General features: G+C 47.8%; 1 protein-coding gene across 7 annotated transcripts in view; it reads left to right on the top strand.

The window, feature by feature from the left end:
• The first annotated feature begins 232 nt into the window (after positions 1-232).
• NOX4 (NADPH oxidase 4) overlaps positions 233-16,403 on the top strand; it is a 104,107-nt gene continuing 87,936 nt past the window's right edge. For 4 of the 7 annotated variants that reach the window (XR_013392509.1, XM_077926978.1, XM_077926977.1 and 1 more), the window contains exons 1-3: positions 233-451; positions 6,998-7,093; positions 15,866-15,976. Coding sequence is in view for 5 of the 7 variants with exons in the window: in XM_077926978.1 (XP_077783104.1) it covers positions 395-451; positions 6,998-7,093; positions 15,866-15,976 (264 nt within the window). In the remaining 2 variants the exon portion in view is untranslated. Of the gene's footprint in view, positions 452-6,997; positions 7,094-15,865; positions 15,977-16,403 lie in introns of those variants that run through there. The other 3 variants (XM_028726030.2, XM_077926979.1, XM_077926980.1) reach the window with 3 other exon arrangements.

The following is a 16,403-nucleotide window of genomic DNA, read 5'->3' as shown; positions in this document are numbered from 1 at the left end:
ACCATCAAAGAGAGAGAGAGCGGTGAATTCTTCGGAGCGCAGGAGACCCCCAACTCCACGCGCGGAGCAAAATCGCTCCTCCTTGTCCCAGACAAAGGAGCCCGTCGGCGCCACCCTGGAGCTGTCTGCTAGGCGCAGGGAAGGTGGCGAGGGAAGGAGGAGGGAGGGAGAAGCGACTAGATTTCTCCCCGCGGGGCAGGAGGGGAGGAGGGGAGGGGGTCCAGGGAAGAGGAGAGAAAGAGGGAGGGGGGAGGCCGGAAAGAGGGGAGGGGGGAGGCTTGGCTTTCCAGCGGCTGAAAAGGAAGCCAAGCCTCTCCCTCCGGCCGCCCCCAAAGTACAAAAGCAGAGAGAGAGAGACAGAGCCGGTGGCGGGACTCCTTCATCGGCCGGGACCATGGCTGCCTCCTGCCAGAGCTGGCTCGCCAACGAGGGCAGCAAACACCTCCTTTTGGTAAGAGGGACCTTTGCCTTTCGGGGGTGCGCGCAGCCTCGCCGCCTCCATCGCAAGGATGTTGCTCTCGCTGCGCTTGCGCGCGAGAGATGCTCAGAACCTGCCCATGCTCAGGAGCGCTCTTGCCCTTTCCCCCCACGCAGGGTTGGGTCCAAGCCCTGCTCGGGAACGCCGAGCTTGGAGCCGTCCTGTGTGGGGAAAGGCCAGGAAGTAGAAGCAGGGGAAAGGAGAGAGCGCTCCTGAGCATGGGCAGGTTCTGAGCATTACGCGCAGGGTCACAGGGTGAGGATCAGTGCTTTTGATTCAAATCTAATGGAGAAAATCATCTCCGCCTGCCTTCTGGAAGGCTCATAGCTCATTGACAGAGCAGTTGCTTGGCATGTAGAAGGCCCCAGGTTCGTCTCCAGGTAAGGTTGGGAAAGACTTCTGAAACTTTGGAGAGCTTCTGCCAGCCATGATACTGAGCTAGATCAGCCAAAGACCTTAATGGATATAAGACTGGTTCCTGTGTTTATTTCCCCACATAAATCAGCTTGCATTATTCCCACAACAGGCCTGCAAGGTAGGTTCGCATTACTGCCCCTCACATTTCTTCCCTGGTCTTTGACACTGGAAATGTCTGGTTTTAGGACCCACCCTGTTAGTTGTTTAAAACTGTTTTTAATGTTGTATTATTATTTTTTATTGCCATCTGCTCTCAGACCTTAGGGTGAAGGGAGGTTATTAATAAAGTAAAATCGTCACCATCCTAATTGCAATGTCAGAATGACAGGCGTGCCTAACAACACAGTCCTAGACAGGGCTGCTCAGAAGTAAGTCAATGGGTTCAATGGGGCTTACTCTCAGATGCGAGTGTAGGTTTGAAACCTAAGTAGTGATTTTGCGACAGATTTGCTGTGTCAATTACAGTACTCTGTTTGGGAGGTGGCACGAAATGCAAGGTTCATGGCACAAAATTAGCGGTAAACTTTGCATTAGTTTTTTGGGGGGATCCAAAATTTTGGGGTCACACATTAATGGAGCTTGGAATTTGAAATGGAGGCAGTGGAGTAGCATGGGTTGTCAGCACCCGGGGCAAGGCAAGTAATTTGCGCCCCCTAACCCGTGGATTTGCGCCCCCTAACCTGTGGGTTTGCGCCCCCTAACCCTAACCCCCAGATGTTGCGCCCAGTGCGGCCACCCCCCACGCTACGCCACTGAATGGAGGTTCCCATTAGCTGTCTCCTTTGTTGAACTGCGCTGGCTTTTGCTACAGAGGAACCCAAACCAACTGGGTGTGTGTGTGTGTGTGTGTTTGAGTTTGGGTACATACATATGGCATAAGCACATCTGGGATTAAGAAGTACTTTCAGTGCTGCTTTAGTTGAGATTCCTTCATTGCAGGGGATTGGACGAGATGACTCTCAGGGTTCCTTCCAAGCTTACATTTCTATGATTCTATAGATGACCATGAGAATTTAGGAAGCTGCTACAGTGGTACCTTGGTTCTCAAACTTAATCCGTTTCGGAAATCCGTTCCAAAACCAAAGCGTTCCAAAACCAAGGTGTGCTTTCCCATAGAAAGTAATGCAAAATGGGTTAATCCATGCCAGACTTTTAAAAACAACCCCTAAAACAGCAATTTAATGTGAATTTTACTATCTAACAAGACCATTGATCCATAAAACGAAAGCAATAAGCAATGTACTGCAGTCACACAATCAATCAATCAATCAGTCAGTCAGTAGCTGAACTGGGTTCCACACAGTCACACAAAAAAGGAGCCACAGAAAGAAAAACGCAAAATAAATAGCAAAAACAGACAGACCTCAGCGTAACACTCAAAACGGAAGTGTGGCACTCAAATTGGAAGCGTAACACTCAAAACAGAAGATGTTCGGCTTCCAAAAAAAGTTCGCAAACCACACTTACTTCTGGGTTTGCAGTGTTTGAGTTCCAAGTTGTTTGAGTACCAAGGCGTTTGAGAACCAAGGTACCGCTGTATTGGTCCACCCAACTCATTATCATCCACACTGGCTAGTTTTGGCTCTTCAAAGTTTCAGGCAGGAGTCTGTGCCCGAGCCCACCTGGAGAAGCTACGGATTGTGCTTGGCACCTTCTGCACTGAAAGCAAATAAGTTCAGGACCTTTCCCAAATTCCCTATTAATGTCAGTTCCCCACATTTTTGTTCTGAGTGTATGCTTGATGGACAGATCTGTGCTTGTGCAGGTTTCGTGGACTCTCTCAGCCGGTCAGGGTTATACTGTGATAACTTCATTGGGATTCATTGCTCCTCTGCTGCTGTTCACTTAGGCTGGAAGGTGTTAGTGATGGGTGGCCTTGGATGACTTAAAAAGTGCTTTCAACAAATTTGCGGAGGCTAGTGGCTAGTAGTCAAGGTGTTCTGCCTCCACTGTTGAAGGCGGTAAGCTCCCAAATGTCAGTTGCTGGAGATAGATGTGGACAGAGTTCTATTTCACCCAGGTCCTGCTTCTGAGCTTTCCATGGGCATCTGGTGGGTCGCCATTGTTCTTAGAGTTCCTACAAATCCAGTAATCTGAATTGTCTGTTTAGGGGCATTGTCCTCGCTTCAGCATTTGAGAGGTTCTGGGTTCAAATCCCAGATAACTGTGGTGGGGGCCAGCTGTCTTTACCATTAGGATTTGTAGCTCTGAGGTATAGCACCTGCTTTGCGTGGAGAAGATTCCAGGTTCATAGAATTGTGGAATCATGTTATAGAATAACGGAATCATAGAATTGTAGAGTTGGAGCATCATCTAGTCCAGCTCCCTGCAATGCAGGAATCTCAGCTAAAGCATCCATGACAGATGACCACCCAACCTCTGCTTAAAAACCTCCAAGGAAGGAGAGTCCACCACCTCCCAAGGGAGATCGTTCCACTATTGAGCATCTCTTAATGTCAGAAAGTTCTTCCTGGTGTTTAGTCAGAATCTCTTTCTTTGTAACTTGAAGCCATTGGTTTGAGTCCTACCCTCCAGAGCAGGAGAAAACAAGCTTGTTCCCTCTTCCGTCTGACAGCCCTTGAGATATTTGAAGGTGGCAAGCAGTCTTTGGCATCCCCTATTAGAAGCATCAGATGATGGAGAAAGCCTTTGAACCCTAGAGCAGGGGTGGGGAACCTGACACGCTTCAGATGTTGTTATTCTCATTACCTCTGACTGACACCTTTTTCAGGTGGGAGCTGTAGTCCATTGACATCTGGAGGGCCACAGGTCTTCCACATCCCTGCCCCAGAGGGCCACTCTCAGTCAGACTAGATGCAGCTGGACTAAGCAGACAAATAGCAGCTTCCTAAGAAGAATGCACGGGATGCGGGTGGTGCTGTGGTCTAAATCACAGAGCCTAGGGCTTGCCGATCAGAAGGTCGGCGGTTCGAATCCACGCAACAGGGTGAGCTCCTGTGGTTCTGTCCCTGCTGCCAATCTAGCAGTTCGAAAGCACGTCAAAGTGCAAGTAGATAAGTTTGGTACTGCTCCGGCGGGAAGGTAAACAACGCTTCCGTTTGTTGTTCTGGTTTCGCCAGAAGCGGCTTAGTTATGCTGGCCACATGACCTGGAAACTGTCTGCAGACAAACGCTGGCTCCCTCGGCCTATAGAACGAGATGATCGCACAACCCCAGAGTCGTCCATGACTGGACCTAACAGTTAGGGGTACCTTTACCTTTAAGAAGAATGCACAGAGGGGCCACAGCTCACGGATCATGCATATTTTCTTCATGTGCAGGTTTGATTCCTGGCACCTCCATGTAGAATAATATGGTAGCAGGAGATTGCTATGACTTTTGTGCCTTCTTGTGGACACTGTGGGGAGCAGAATACTAGGCTACATTGGCTAGACCAGTTTCCCAGCCTTTTTCGGACTGTGGCCCCCTTTTGACCATGCTTTCTGTGTCTCCCCCCATGGTTGTAGCCAAGGGGAGGCAGGGGGCAGCTACATAACAAACGCCAGCTCCCTTAGGTTTAGCTAGCATGGCGCAGTGGTCTAAATCACTGAGCCTCTTGGGCTTGCTGATTGGAAGGTAAGCGGTTTGAATCCACACAACAGGGTGAGCTCCCATTGCTCCCGTTGCTCTGTTCTAGCTCCTGCCAACCTAGCAGTTCGAAAGCACACCAGTGCAAGTAGATAAATAGGTACCACTGTAGAGGGAAGGTAAACGGTGTTTCCATGCGCTCTGGCACTCGTCACGGCGTCCCGTTGCGCCAGAAGCAGTTTACTCATGCTGGTCACATGACCCAGAAAGCTGCCTGTGGATGAACACTGGCTCCCTCATCCTGCAAGCGAGATGAGTGCCACAACCCCATAGTTGCCTTTGACTGGACTAAACCGTCCAGGGGTCCTTTACCATTTACCTAAACATATACTTATGGGATGCCTGCAAGCAGTGCCTAAGCAAAATTGCACTCTCTCCATTTGTGGCTCTCAGCAGCTGGCATTCAGGGGCATGTGTCCTTTGACAGTGGAGGGAGAATACAGCCATTACGACAACTTCCTATTAGGTCTCCTCTTAGTCACTCCCCCTCCCCATCCTAAACTTAAGATCTAGCCTAAGGGTGCATTCTTGGGATGGCTGAGACTGCATGATTACCCTGTTATCATGCATTGCAGCTGGCAGGTCCATTTAGAGCCATCTGAGCTCATCATGTTTGCTAGCCTCAGCGCCAAAAGCGATCTCTTATCATTTTTAATTACAGACCCCACTGAAGCAAGTTGCTGAGGACAATATGCATGCCCACTCCCCGCCATCGTGGCTCCTCATTTGTAAATTCTGTGGGTTGAATACACACTAAACCAGCTGCACTTAGTTCCCACTGACATCTATGCCCCTTAAGCCATGACTGCGTTGGGACAATAAATAAATAAACCCCAGTGCTTGGACGCAGAGCCTTAAAGCGCAAACCTCTGCCTGGAAAGAGTGAGGTGAAAGCTAAGTGTGGATCAGGCCTTAGTTGCACTTAGTTTCCACTGAACTCAAAGGGACTTAAGCTGTTATTGTCTCATTGCTTTCCATGGGACCAAAGTGTGGCCGATTCAACCTGGATCCAACCACCAAAGGAGATGGCGTTGGACTTTCGGAGGAAGAGAGGAGAACTAGCCCTGCTGTACATCGGGGAGGGCTGTGTGGAGAGAGTCTCTTCCTTTAAATTCCTAGGAGTTTATCTCAGTGAAGACCTTACTTGGAAAACCAATACAACCCAGGTGGTTAAGAAAGCCCAACAGAGACTCCATTTCCTCAGAGTATTGTGGAAGAATGATGTCAGTCAACATTTGATGATCTCCTTCTACCGGTCCACAGTAGAAAGTGTCCTTTCATATTGCATCACGGTGTGGTACGCTGGTTTGACATCATCTGATAGGAAGTGCCTACAGAGGGTGGCAGATACAGTGCAAGATATGGGCTGTCCCGTGAATCCGCTGGATGAAATAGTGGAAGAACGTTGCCTCAGGAGAGTGAGGAAAATCCTCAGGGATGATTCACACCCTGGCCGGCACTTTCTTGATCTCCTGTCCTCAGGCAGAAGATATAGAAGCATGATTAGTCGCACCAACAGGGTAAAGAACAGCTTCTATCCGTGGGCTGTTAGGCTGCTGAATGAAAAGATAACAACAGGGCAACTGACTTTCGGGTTTGGTGGGTGTGCGTCAGTAAACAAGAGGAATTAAGACTAAGCTGAATGGGGGGTGCTCGTGTATACAAGTTGTACAAGTGACAATATCTGTGGTGGGAGTCCAGAGTGTATTGGGGATTCTCAGTCACATAGGACGGTTCTTCCAGACAACCCATTTACCGAGCATTCATTTTGATCTGTTTACAGTGAGGTTAGACAGTGTTGGATATTTATTGAATAATCATTGTGATCACACACACGGAGACACACACACCTCTGAGGAGGATAGATGACTTTCCATCAAGAAAGAGTTATCCCACACTTTCTAGAGCATTTTTCTGTCCTTTTCCTTATTGCGAAAAGTCTGATTATTTTGAGAGGGTGTGGTGTGGTGGGGAGTGGTTTTATTGTGCAAGAGCTCCCAATCAGCTGCAATTGAGAGAGGCAGGGTGGTGCAGTGGTTAGAGTGTCGGCCTGGGAGACCAGGCTTCAAAACGTCCCTTGGCCCAGTTGCCTAACCTACCTCACAGGGTTGTTGTGGGTGTTAAATGAGGATCATGTACACCAGGGAAAAAAAGAAAGATGGAATTTAAATACTGTAAATAAGCATGTAATCTGAATTTGCTGATATGTGAGCAAATCCCACCAGAAAATAGTGATGGTCTGAAAGCATCCCATGTTACAGTGAGATCATCGCTGTTGGAAACCTTCCAAAAACACAGCTGGTGGGGCCCAACTATCCCCCCCCCCATTTTATTTCTTAAAAGCCTTTGTCTCGTTTTTTCTCACTCAGCTTTTGAGCCTCCCCCTGCCCTGAGAGTTTGTTGCCTGTGTCTTCTCTCTGGTGGAGAGAGTTCTGGTTTTGCACATGCCCTTTCTACATGTAATAATAATTTCTTCCTTGTTCTCCCCCCCCCCCCCCCAATTGCTTCCTTCAGCTGCTCTGGCTGTCTCTCAACGTGGGGCTGTTTTGGAAAACCTTCCGGGTATATTATCGGGGGCCTCAGTATTACTATCTGCATCAGATGCTGGGGGTAAGTGGTAGATGTTTGCCCCCCCCCCCCCCCGCTCCTTCCCTCTCCCCTGCTCTCTTTCCTTGGGGCTCTGGGAACGAGAAGGAAATGGAAAGTTTTGGCTAACCGGGCAGATTCGAGGCTTCTTGGTGACTCATGAGAAGGAGAAGGGGCGAATGTTTGGGGGGAGGGACGACAGAGGGGTTATGTAAGGGCAGGGGTGGGTGGGAGGGAAAGGAATAGGCTGGAGACTCTGTTTCTGTGCCTGAATTAAAGGAAGGACTCTGTCCAGGGTCTGGGGAAAGAGAGCTCCCTGTCTGTCTGTTCTTCCTCAGCTCCCAGCTGCAGGCATCATTTTTGGACTCTGGCGCGTGAACCCCACTCAGCGGATGGCTGGGCTTGCAACTGTTAGTCATGGTAACTTTAACCAACCTCGTGGGCCCGTTCCGGCGAGAGCGCTTACAGGCCAGCTCTCCTGATGTGCATTTCTCAAGGGAAAGGATCTTTTCTTTTCTTTAAATAAAACGAACCTTCCCATCCTTTCCATCGTACTCTCATGAGTCCTGGTGCGGTTTTCTTTTGGAAAGAGCTGTCAGCCAAAAGAAAAAGAATAAAACAGGAGGGGAAGTTGTCTACCCAGGATGTTTTAGCTAAGGGTGTGTGGGGGGGGAATTTTGATACAGCTTACATTTAAAGGTGGACGTACCTAATGCACACTTTTCTGGAACAAGATTAATGGGGCGAAATTATTCCCATTTTGCAGTTGGAATCAAGACTGAGAGATGGCTATTTACACCCCAGGCAAGATTCTTCCCTGATTGCTGTTTCTGCGTGTGTGTTTTGCAAGGAAACCTAGATGTTCAAATGTGCACGTGTTATTTGTGCTGCGCATGTGTTTTGCACTCCAAAGTCTCTTTGTTTATTGCACCTGTATTGAATAAAGCAGGGACACGGGTGGCGCTGTGGGTAAAAGCCTCAGCGCCTAGGGCTTGCCGATCGAAAGGTCGGCGGTTCGAATCCCCGCGGTGGTGTGTGCTCCCGTTGCTCGGTCCCAGCGCCTGCCAACCTAGCAGTTCGAAAGCACCCCCGGGTGCAAGTAGATATATAGGTAAACGGCGTTTCCATGTGCGGCTCTGGCTCGCCAGAGCAGCGATGTCACGCTGGCCACGTGACCCGGAAGTGTCTGCGGACAGTGCTGGCCCCCGGCCTCTTGAGTGAGATGGGCGCACAACCCTAGAGTCTGTCAAGACTGGCCTGTACGGGCAGGGGTACCTTTACCTTTACCTTTATTGAATAAAGCAGCGAAGGCATTGCTCGCTCAGTTTCAAATTTATCCTTTCACCCATTGGTGCTGCCTTCTTTTTAATTGCAATGTTCCTTTAAAACCTTCAGGGCAGAAATCCAGGAAGAACAACTATATCTTATGCGGAGGTATAATAACGAGAGCATCTTCACGTGCTGGTTTTCTCCCTGTCGCAAGGTGGCTCAAGGAACCTAAAAAACCTGCCTTTAAAAAGCAATGGCCGCCCATGTCATCATAAGGCCTAGAAGGCCTTGATTTCTGTTTTTAATAACAGAAGTAAAAGTTCTGATGCACCGTGAAGCTATTATGAGGCACAGATAACAAGGATAGGGGAACGTATCCTGTAATATTCAGATGCAGAAAACGTTTCTGGTTTTTGTTTTTCGTTCTCATTGTGGATTTGTCTCGGGGGAAATGATGCTTTAGCCTCAGCTGCTAAGGTGCTCTGCAATGCTTGCTTGCTTTGGAATCAGTCCGCAGCATTTGGTGTGACTTACTTCTGAGCAAACACTCCCAGGATCGGGTTACAGTTCTCCTTTTCTTTAGGAAGGGAATAATTGCCCCTGTTTTGATTTCAGGCATCCCAAAGCCTTCTGAAATTCAAAGAGCCATTTCTGTTGTTATCCCTTGTGTGGGGGAGAAGAGAGGAGGCAGGCAGCACTCTTTTGAATGATGTTGGGATTTCTGTTCAAAAATGGCCCCCCCTCTCTCTATATATATGGGATGGAGAGCTTCATATTCAGATCAAACTATTTTATAACTGAGGGTGCTTTTGGACTGTGTTTCTGGCAAGGCCAGGTTGCACAATTATAGAATTGTAGAATTGGAAGGGATGCAAAGGATCGTCTAGTCCAAACTCCTGAAATGCAGGAATCTCACATAAAGAATCAGTGATGGAGGTGTCCGCCTTTGCAAAAGTGTTATATTATCTTACATGAGATGGGAAAGGTGAAAAGCAGCTCAGTTTTTCTTTTAGGTTGTGATGACGTCTTTTTTCTTTTCCCACTTTTTTAGTCTAATACAGTGGTACCCCGCAAGACGAACGCCTCGCAAGACGGAAAACCCGCTAGAGGAAAAGGTTTTCCGTTTTGGAGGCGCTTCGCAGCGCGTCTTCCCCACTGTCCTCGGACCTCCTCCCGCCACCCGGCTTCGGAACGAAGCTCCGATGCCGGGCAGCGGGGCGGGAACTCCTCCTCCCGCCGCCTGCATCGGAACCAATGGGCGGGGGGCGAAAATCTTTGTCCTCCCTGCCTGCCTTCCCAGGGGCTTTTAAATCGCCCCGGACAGCGGAGAAGTCCTCCGCTGTCCCGGGCGATTTTAAAATGCCGCCCGCCAGCATTTTAAGATTGCCCCGGACAGCGGAGAAGTCCTCCGCTGTCCCGGGGTTTTTTAAAATGCTGGGGGTGGGAAGAAAAGCCCTTGTCCCCCCCCCCCCAGCCTTCAGAAGAGGTCGGGGGACAGACTGTCCCCGGACCTGGTCTGAAGGCGGTTTCCTTAGGAACGCATTAATTGATTTTCAATGCATTCCTATGGGAAACCGTGCATCGCAAGACGAAAAACTCGCAAGACGAAGAGACTTGCGGAACGAATTAATTTCGTCTTGCGAGGCACCACTGTAATAATAATAATAATAATAATAATAATAATAATAATAATAATAATTTATTATTTATACCCTGCCTATCTGGCTGGGTTTCCCCAGCCACTCTGGGCAGCTCCCAACAGAATATTAAACAGAATAAAACAGGCATAGGCAAACTCAGCCCTCCAGATGTTTTGAGACTACAGTTCCCATCATCCCTGACCACTGGTCCTGTTAGCTAGGGATGATGGGAGTTGTAGTCCCAAAACATCCCTACCTTTATGCTATAACTATATTTCTGGTCTTGTGCCAGCAAGCCTACTTCACCAAAATACCAGGCGTTTTGCAGTAAGGACAGTTATGTGAGAAAAGGGAAATGCGCTTGCTGTGACGTAATGTCATCGAACCTACCTGAAAACAAATCAAAATGAATGCTCATGGAATAGCCAAGAGGGAAGAGGGATCTGTTGTTAGACTTCTCTGGGAACTGTAGCTCTTCGAGAGGAATATGGGGCCTCCTAATAACTCTTAGCAACCTAAACAAACTACACGCCCTAGAATTCTTTGGACAAAGCCATGGCTGATTAAGGCCATATAGTGCTTTACATGTAAGGTGTCAAAGTGGCCATGGATGTAACAGCATGTAAAAGAAGACTGGGAGACAGTCCTTTGGCTGAGGACAGTGGGATAGTCAAAATCTGGGGAAGGAGGTTTCTCCTTCAAAAGGGGCAGGAAAAGCAGCAAGAAAAGCATGGAATCTTGTCTTTCGTTCTGGCTTCGGCTCAACTGCATTTGCTTGTGTGTGATTTTTCTGCGCAAGCCGAAGAACAGATTTGGCTTGGCGGGCAGAGAGCATAGGTTTGCAGCAGAGCCTTCTCCTTAGAGGCAAAAGGCAGTGAGACAGAATGAACCGATTTGCTGGGTTTTCTCTATTTATTTTTAGCCGTGCTGGCTGGGGGCTGATGGGAACATCTGGAGGGCAACAGATTCCTCCATCCCCCTTTACAGGGTCCTCAAGCGCATACTGAGGGATAGCTCAGTCAGCAGAGCATGAGACGCTTTATCTCAGGGCCATGGGTTTGAGCCCCACGTTGGGCAAAAAGATTGCTGCATTGCAGAGGGTTGCACTGGAATATCAGTGGTTCTCAACCTGTGGGTCCCCAGATGTTGTTGGACTACAACTCCCATCATCCCTGACCACTGGTCATGCTGGCGAGGAATGATGGGAGTTGTAGTCCATCAACATCTGGGGACCCGCAGGTTGAGAAACACTGCACTAGATCATCTCATGGCCCCTTCCAAATCTATGATGAAGTATAATCTCAGATAAATTGTTATGTACTGAGTTGAATAGGATCCAAAATTCAGCAGTCTGATTGGTCCTAGAACAATAGGATTCTGAATGCAGCCGTCTGATTGGTCCTAGAACAATGGGATCCAGAATGCAGCAGTCTGATTGGTCCACAGGAGCTACCCAATCCAGCTCCAGGTGGAAGTGAATCAGCAACCTGATTGGCCTACAGGAGAATCTGGGAATTAGCCAATCATGTGGGGCCCATTGTGTAAATAATATATATAAAGCAGACATTCTGGGGGAACTTCCATTCCTCCTCACCACTATGAGCTGAATAAAGAGCATGAAATCCACTCTCGACTCCCAAGTATATTTCATAAATAATCCAATTTCAGATGCTAACGAAGGGATTACCTGCTTTGCTTAAGGGCCCCAAACCATCATTGCAGGCCAGAAGGACACTTTTTTAGGAAGTGATGCCACATATAGCTCTGCAGTTAGGAATGAAAGACCTTCCTTTGTTTACACCACTGTCTTGCTGCTTCTCTGGAGAAAGCTTTCTCATTACGTCATAATTGCATCCTTTATTATCTTCTTGCCTGCAATATGGTCCAGATGTCTCATCAGTTTGCTGTCCCTTGATGGGATAGATAATAAGGAGGCCTCTGTACATCCTTTGCTCCAACACGAGAGGAGCCTCACTCTTCTCTGTGACCTCCACATTGTGGTGGTGGTGGGGAAATGGAAATGCTTTGTTCCTTGGTCCCCGTAGTACAAGGCTGGCTTTTGAAACAGTGGGGTGAAGGAGCACAGACCTAGACCCTCCAATATACACACATACATACATACACACATATGATTTTCAACAGGAATTAAACATACTTTAACATCTTATTCAAATTTTTTTGACTTCCATCAGTCATGTCTGAAAATTTTCCAATCTAATCTTTTAGTATGCATTTCTTATTTTCCCTGGTTCATTTCAAACTCATAACCAATATCTCTGTCTTTTTCTACTTTGTAACACTTCGTATATTTCTCCTTACAAAACTACTACTAGTGTAATTTGTTGATTACAGTTGCTCTTCAAATAATTCATATACTTCTTCCAATCTTCTGTAAATCTCTGGTCCCGCAGGTTTTGAATCCTTCCTGTCATTTTGTCCAATTCTGCATAATCCATTAATTTCGTCTGCCATTCTTCTTTCAACCTAGACCCTCCCTCATTCTGCCAAATGATGATAGGGACCTGCTTGCACTGCCCAGATTCTCACACGGAGAGAAACACTCTCACACTGCAGTCATAGACTCATACAGCTTTGTAAAGTTGGAGGTTAAGGGGTTATATGATAGCCATGTTCAAATATATAAAAGGATGTCATATAGAGGGGGGAGAAAGGTTGTTTTCTGCTGCTCCAGAGAAGCGGACACGGAGCAATGGATCCAAACTACAAGAAAGAAGATTCCACCTAAACATTAGGAAGAACTTCCTGACAGTAAGAGCTGTTCGACAGTGGCATTTGCTGCCAAGGAGTGGGGTGGAGTCTCCGTCTTTGGAGGTCTTTAAGCAGAGGCTTGACAACCATATGTCAGGAGTGCTCTGATGGTGTTTCCTGCTTGGCAGGGGGTTGGACTCGATGGCCCTTGTGGTCTATTCCAACTCTATGATTCTATGATTCTATAAGGGTCCAACTCTACAAGGGTCATTTGGTCCAACCCCCTGCAATGCAAGGAATCTCAGCTAAAGCATCCATGACAGATGACCCTCCAACCTCTGCTTAGAAACCTCCAAGGAAGGAGAGTCCACCACCTTCCAAGGGAGACCATTCCACTGTCGGACAGCTCTTACTATCAGAAAGTTCTTCCTGATGTTGAGTCGGAATCACCTTCCTTGGAGCTTGAAGCCATTGGTTCAAGTCCTACCCTCCAGAGAAGGGGAGATCAAGTTTGCTCCATCCGCCATGTGACAGCCCTTGGGATATTTGAAGGTGGCTATCATATCTCCCCTCAGCCTCCTCTTTCCCAGGCTGAAAGACCCTACTCCAATAGTCTTTGACCTTTACAGATCTGAGAGCCACTTTTAGCCCCAACATGAATGGTGGGACCCATTTCTTTTTTCTTTTCCCCGCAATTTTTTTTATTCATTTTATAACACAACTAAACAACACAAACAGGAAAACAAACAATACAAACAAATTCTTGTCTTGTCCTTATTTTTTCTAAACATTGTTAGGTGAGCTTCTCCAAGTCTCCCTTATCTGATTTTCTTTTTACCTCATCTTTAGCAGTTTACATATATCATAATTTCTAACCATTTTTTTTATCACGCTTACTTTTACCACAAAAATCTTCACATTTTATCACTTACAAATAATACTATTTTAAAATACACTATCTTCTACAGTGGTACCTCAGGTTAAGTACTTAATTCGTTCTGGAGGTCCGTTCTTAACCTGAAACTGTTCTTAACCTGAAGCACCACTTCAGCTCATGGGGCCTCCTGCTGCTGCCGCGCCACCGGAGCACGATTTCTGTTCTCATCCTGAAGCAAAATTCTTAACCTGAAGCACTATTTCTGGGTTAGCAGAGTCTGTAACCTGAAGCGTATGTAACTTGAAGCGTATGTAACCTGAGGTACCACTGTACTTCTAACCCTACAGCCTATATCCACTTCCAGAGCTATTCTAAGATTTAAATATTAACATATTTTTCAAATATTCTTTAAACTCTTAATTTGTTACCGTGTGCGTGATGGTAAAGCTGCTGGGACAACCCACCACAGTTTGGACTGTGATGCAGATGTGGGTTTGGACTTGCCGGTTGTAGACTAATGCTTGCTCTCCTCTTTCTGTTTCTGGAGCCATGCAGCAAAAGTAACAGAGCCTCATGGCACCTTAAAGATTAGCACAGTTACGAACATTAGTAAGGCCCTGCTATAGCAGCCCAAAGGTCCATTCGAGGAAGGTCTGTAGCTTAGTGGTATAGCATCTGCTTTGCATGCAGAAGGTTGCAGGTTCAATCCCAGGCATCCCCAGGGTGTTAAAAACAGACATTAATTAACTATTGTGGAAGGATGTATTCTTAATTGCCTGCATGTGCCCTCGGATGATTGACAGGTGGGCGAGCCTGCAGATAGAAAGTCAATGTTTCGGGGGAAAGGTCCTTCTTCCTGACATAATCCTTTTCTGTCTGCACTGATTGCTGTGTAAAGCAGTCTGGCAATTAGAGCCCTTTCCCGCTTCACAGTCTGAAATAATACAGCCAAGCCAGTTGCATTGCAGGATTCTGCCGAGTGTGTGTTTCGGCTCTGAATCTCCGAAAGGGTTACATGCCTGCTGAACATCTTCCATTGATGTTGGGAGAGGAGAGCGGCTGCAAATGCAATTTGAGGGTGCCTGGAAAGTGGATACGCAGGATCGCTTGTGGGTGGTGCAGACATGTGCTCGGACGCTGGGAATGCAAACATCCATGCGGAGCCTTCAGAGCAACAGTTTCCAGAGCAGGCACGAGCTTTGCCATTTGGCTTTCGGACTCCTCCAGGCAGCAGCTGTCCGTGGGATGCCGCGTGATCTCCCTTGGCCACTGTAAAGCACACTCAGAAGTACAGGAAGTTGGGTCATGGCTGTGTGTGCCCTTGGACCTCTCCCTGAGATTTTAGCATTCATTAAAAGAAAAAAGAAAAAAAGATTGAGCCTCTGTAGCCCTTTTGCTTTCCAGTGATCTATGGCATGAATGGGGAACCTCTGGGTGCTTTGGAATTAGACGAATTCATAGAGGATCAGATTATGAATGGCTTCTAGCTATGCTTTGCTTCTATAGCAGGGGTCAGCAGACTTTTTCAGCAGGGGGCCGGTCCACTGTCCCTCAGACCTGGTGGGGGGCCAGACTATATTTTGAAAAAAATATATGAACAAATTCCTATGCCCCACAAATAACCCAGAGATGCATTTTAAATAAAAGGATACATTCTACTCATGTAAAAACAGCTGATTCCCGGACCGTCTGCGGGCCAGATTTAGAAGGTGATTGGGCCGGATCCAGCCCCCGGGCCTTAGTTTGCCTACCCATGTTCTATAGTTAGAGGTAGTAGTAGATGTTGGCTTCCGTCTGTCTCGATATATAATGGAGTACACCTCCGGCGGTGAAGTTAGAGGTATTGCCAAGCATGGTTACAAAGGAAACTTCCTAACACTAGCTGAAACTGTTTGTCCACCCAGTCCAGTATTTTCCTCTGTTGTGTGAATGACAGCAGCTCATTCTGGGGCAGGGAAGCGTTTATTCTAGGGGTGAGAAAGCTGTGGCTGATGCTGCTTTTATCCCAACTGCCATCAACTCCACCCAGCATGCCCAATGGTGAGGGACGATGGGAGTTGGATTCCGGCAACATCTGGAGGACCATAGGTCCCTCACCCCTGGTCTGCTTCATCCCCTGCTACCCTGAGTAACTGGAAATGGCTGGGATTGACCCTAGCACCTTCTGCATGCAAGACAGATGTTCTGCTCCTGAGCTGCGGTCTCTCCACAGATCCTAAGACGTGACTTGTGGGCTCTTCTCAGCTTGGTGGCTTGGGAGCCTGAGCAGGCCTGCTTCTGACCCTTGCTGTTTTTGTTTAGCTAGGATTGTGCCTCAGCAGAGCTTCTGCGTCGGTCCTGAACCTCAACTGCAGCCTGGTCCTCTTGCCCATGTGTCGGATTCTCCTGTCCTTCCTCCGAGGATCTCGGAAGGTAAGAAAGAACCATGTGGGCATAGCGAGTGAAAGCCAATGGGAGGCTGCAGGTGACAAGCTCCCCTTCTGACCTTTGCTTTCAATCCCTTGTGGGGTGGCAGGGAAGTTGTATCAACACATTTAATGAGTCACTTTCATTGCAGTCGTATCCCACCCCGCCTGCAAAACACAATTTATGAGACACCTGGATGCTCAAGGCTGAAGATGCTATGTGTGAGCTAACTGGAGATTAAAGACATAGAGGACAGGGATGGGGTTCCTGTATCCCCCCAAATATCTCTGGGTTCCAGCTACAGCTAGGAAGGCTAATGATTAAGGAAGAGCTTCTGACAATGATCTCTGTGTACGCTAGTGGTGGGGAACTGGTGATCCTCTTCAGTAGAGCTGGGTGTGCTGGGCCCGGGGGTAACCCATGAAACGCGGTC

The sequence above is a fragment of the Podarcis muralis genome, chromosome 4 (genome assembly GCF_964188315.1).
Source record: "Podarcis muralis chromosome 4, rPodMur119.hap1.1, whole genome shotgun sequence".
Classification (NCBI taxonomy): domain Eukaryota; kingdom Metazoa; phylum Chordata; class Lepidosauria; order Squamata; family Lacertidae; genus Podarcis; species Podarcis muralis.
The sequence above is the reverse complement of the archived record's forward strand: the minus strand, read 5'-3'. Positions and strand labels throughout refer to the sequence as shown.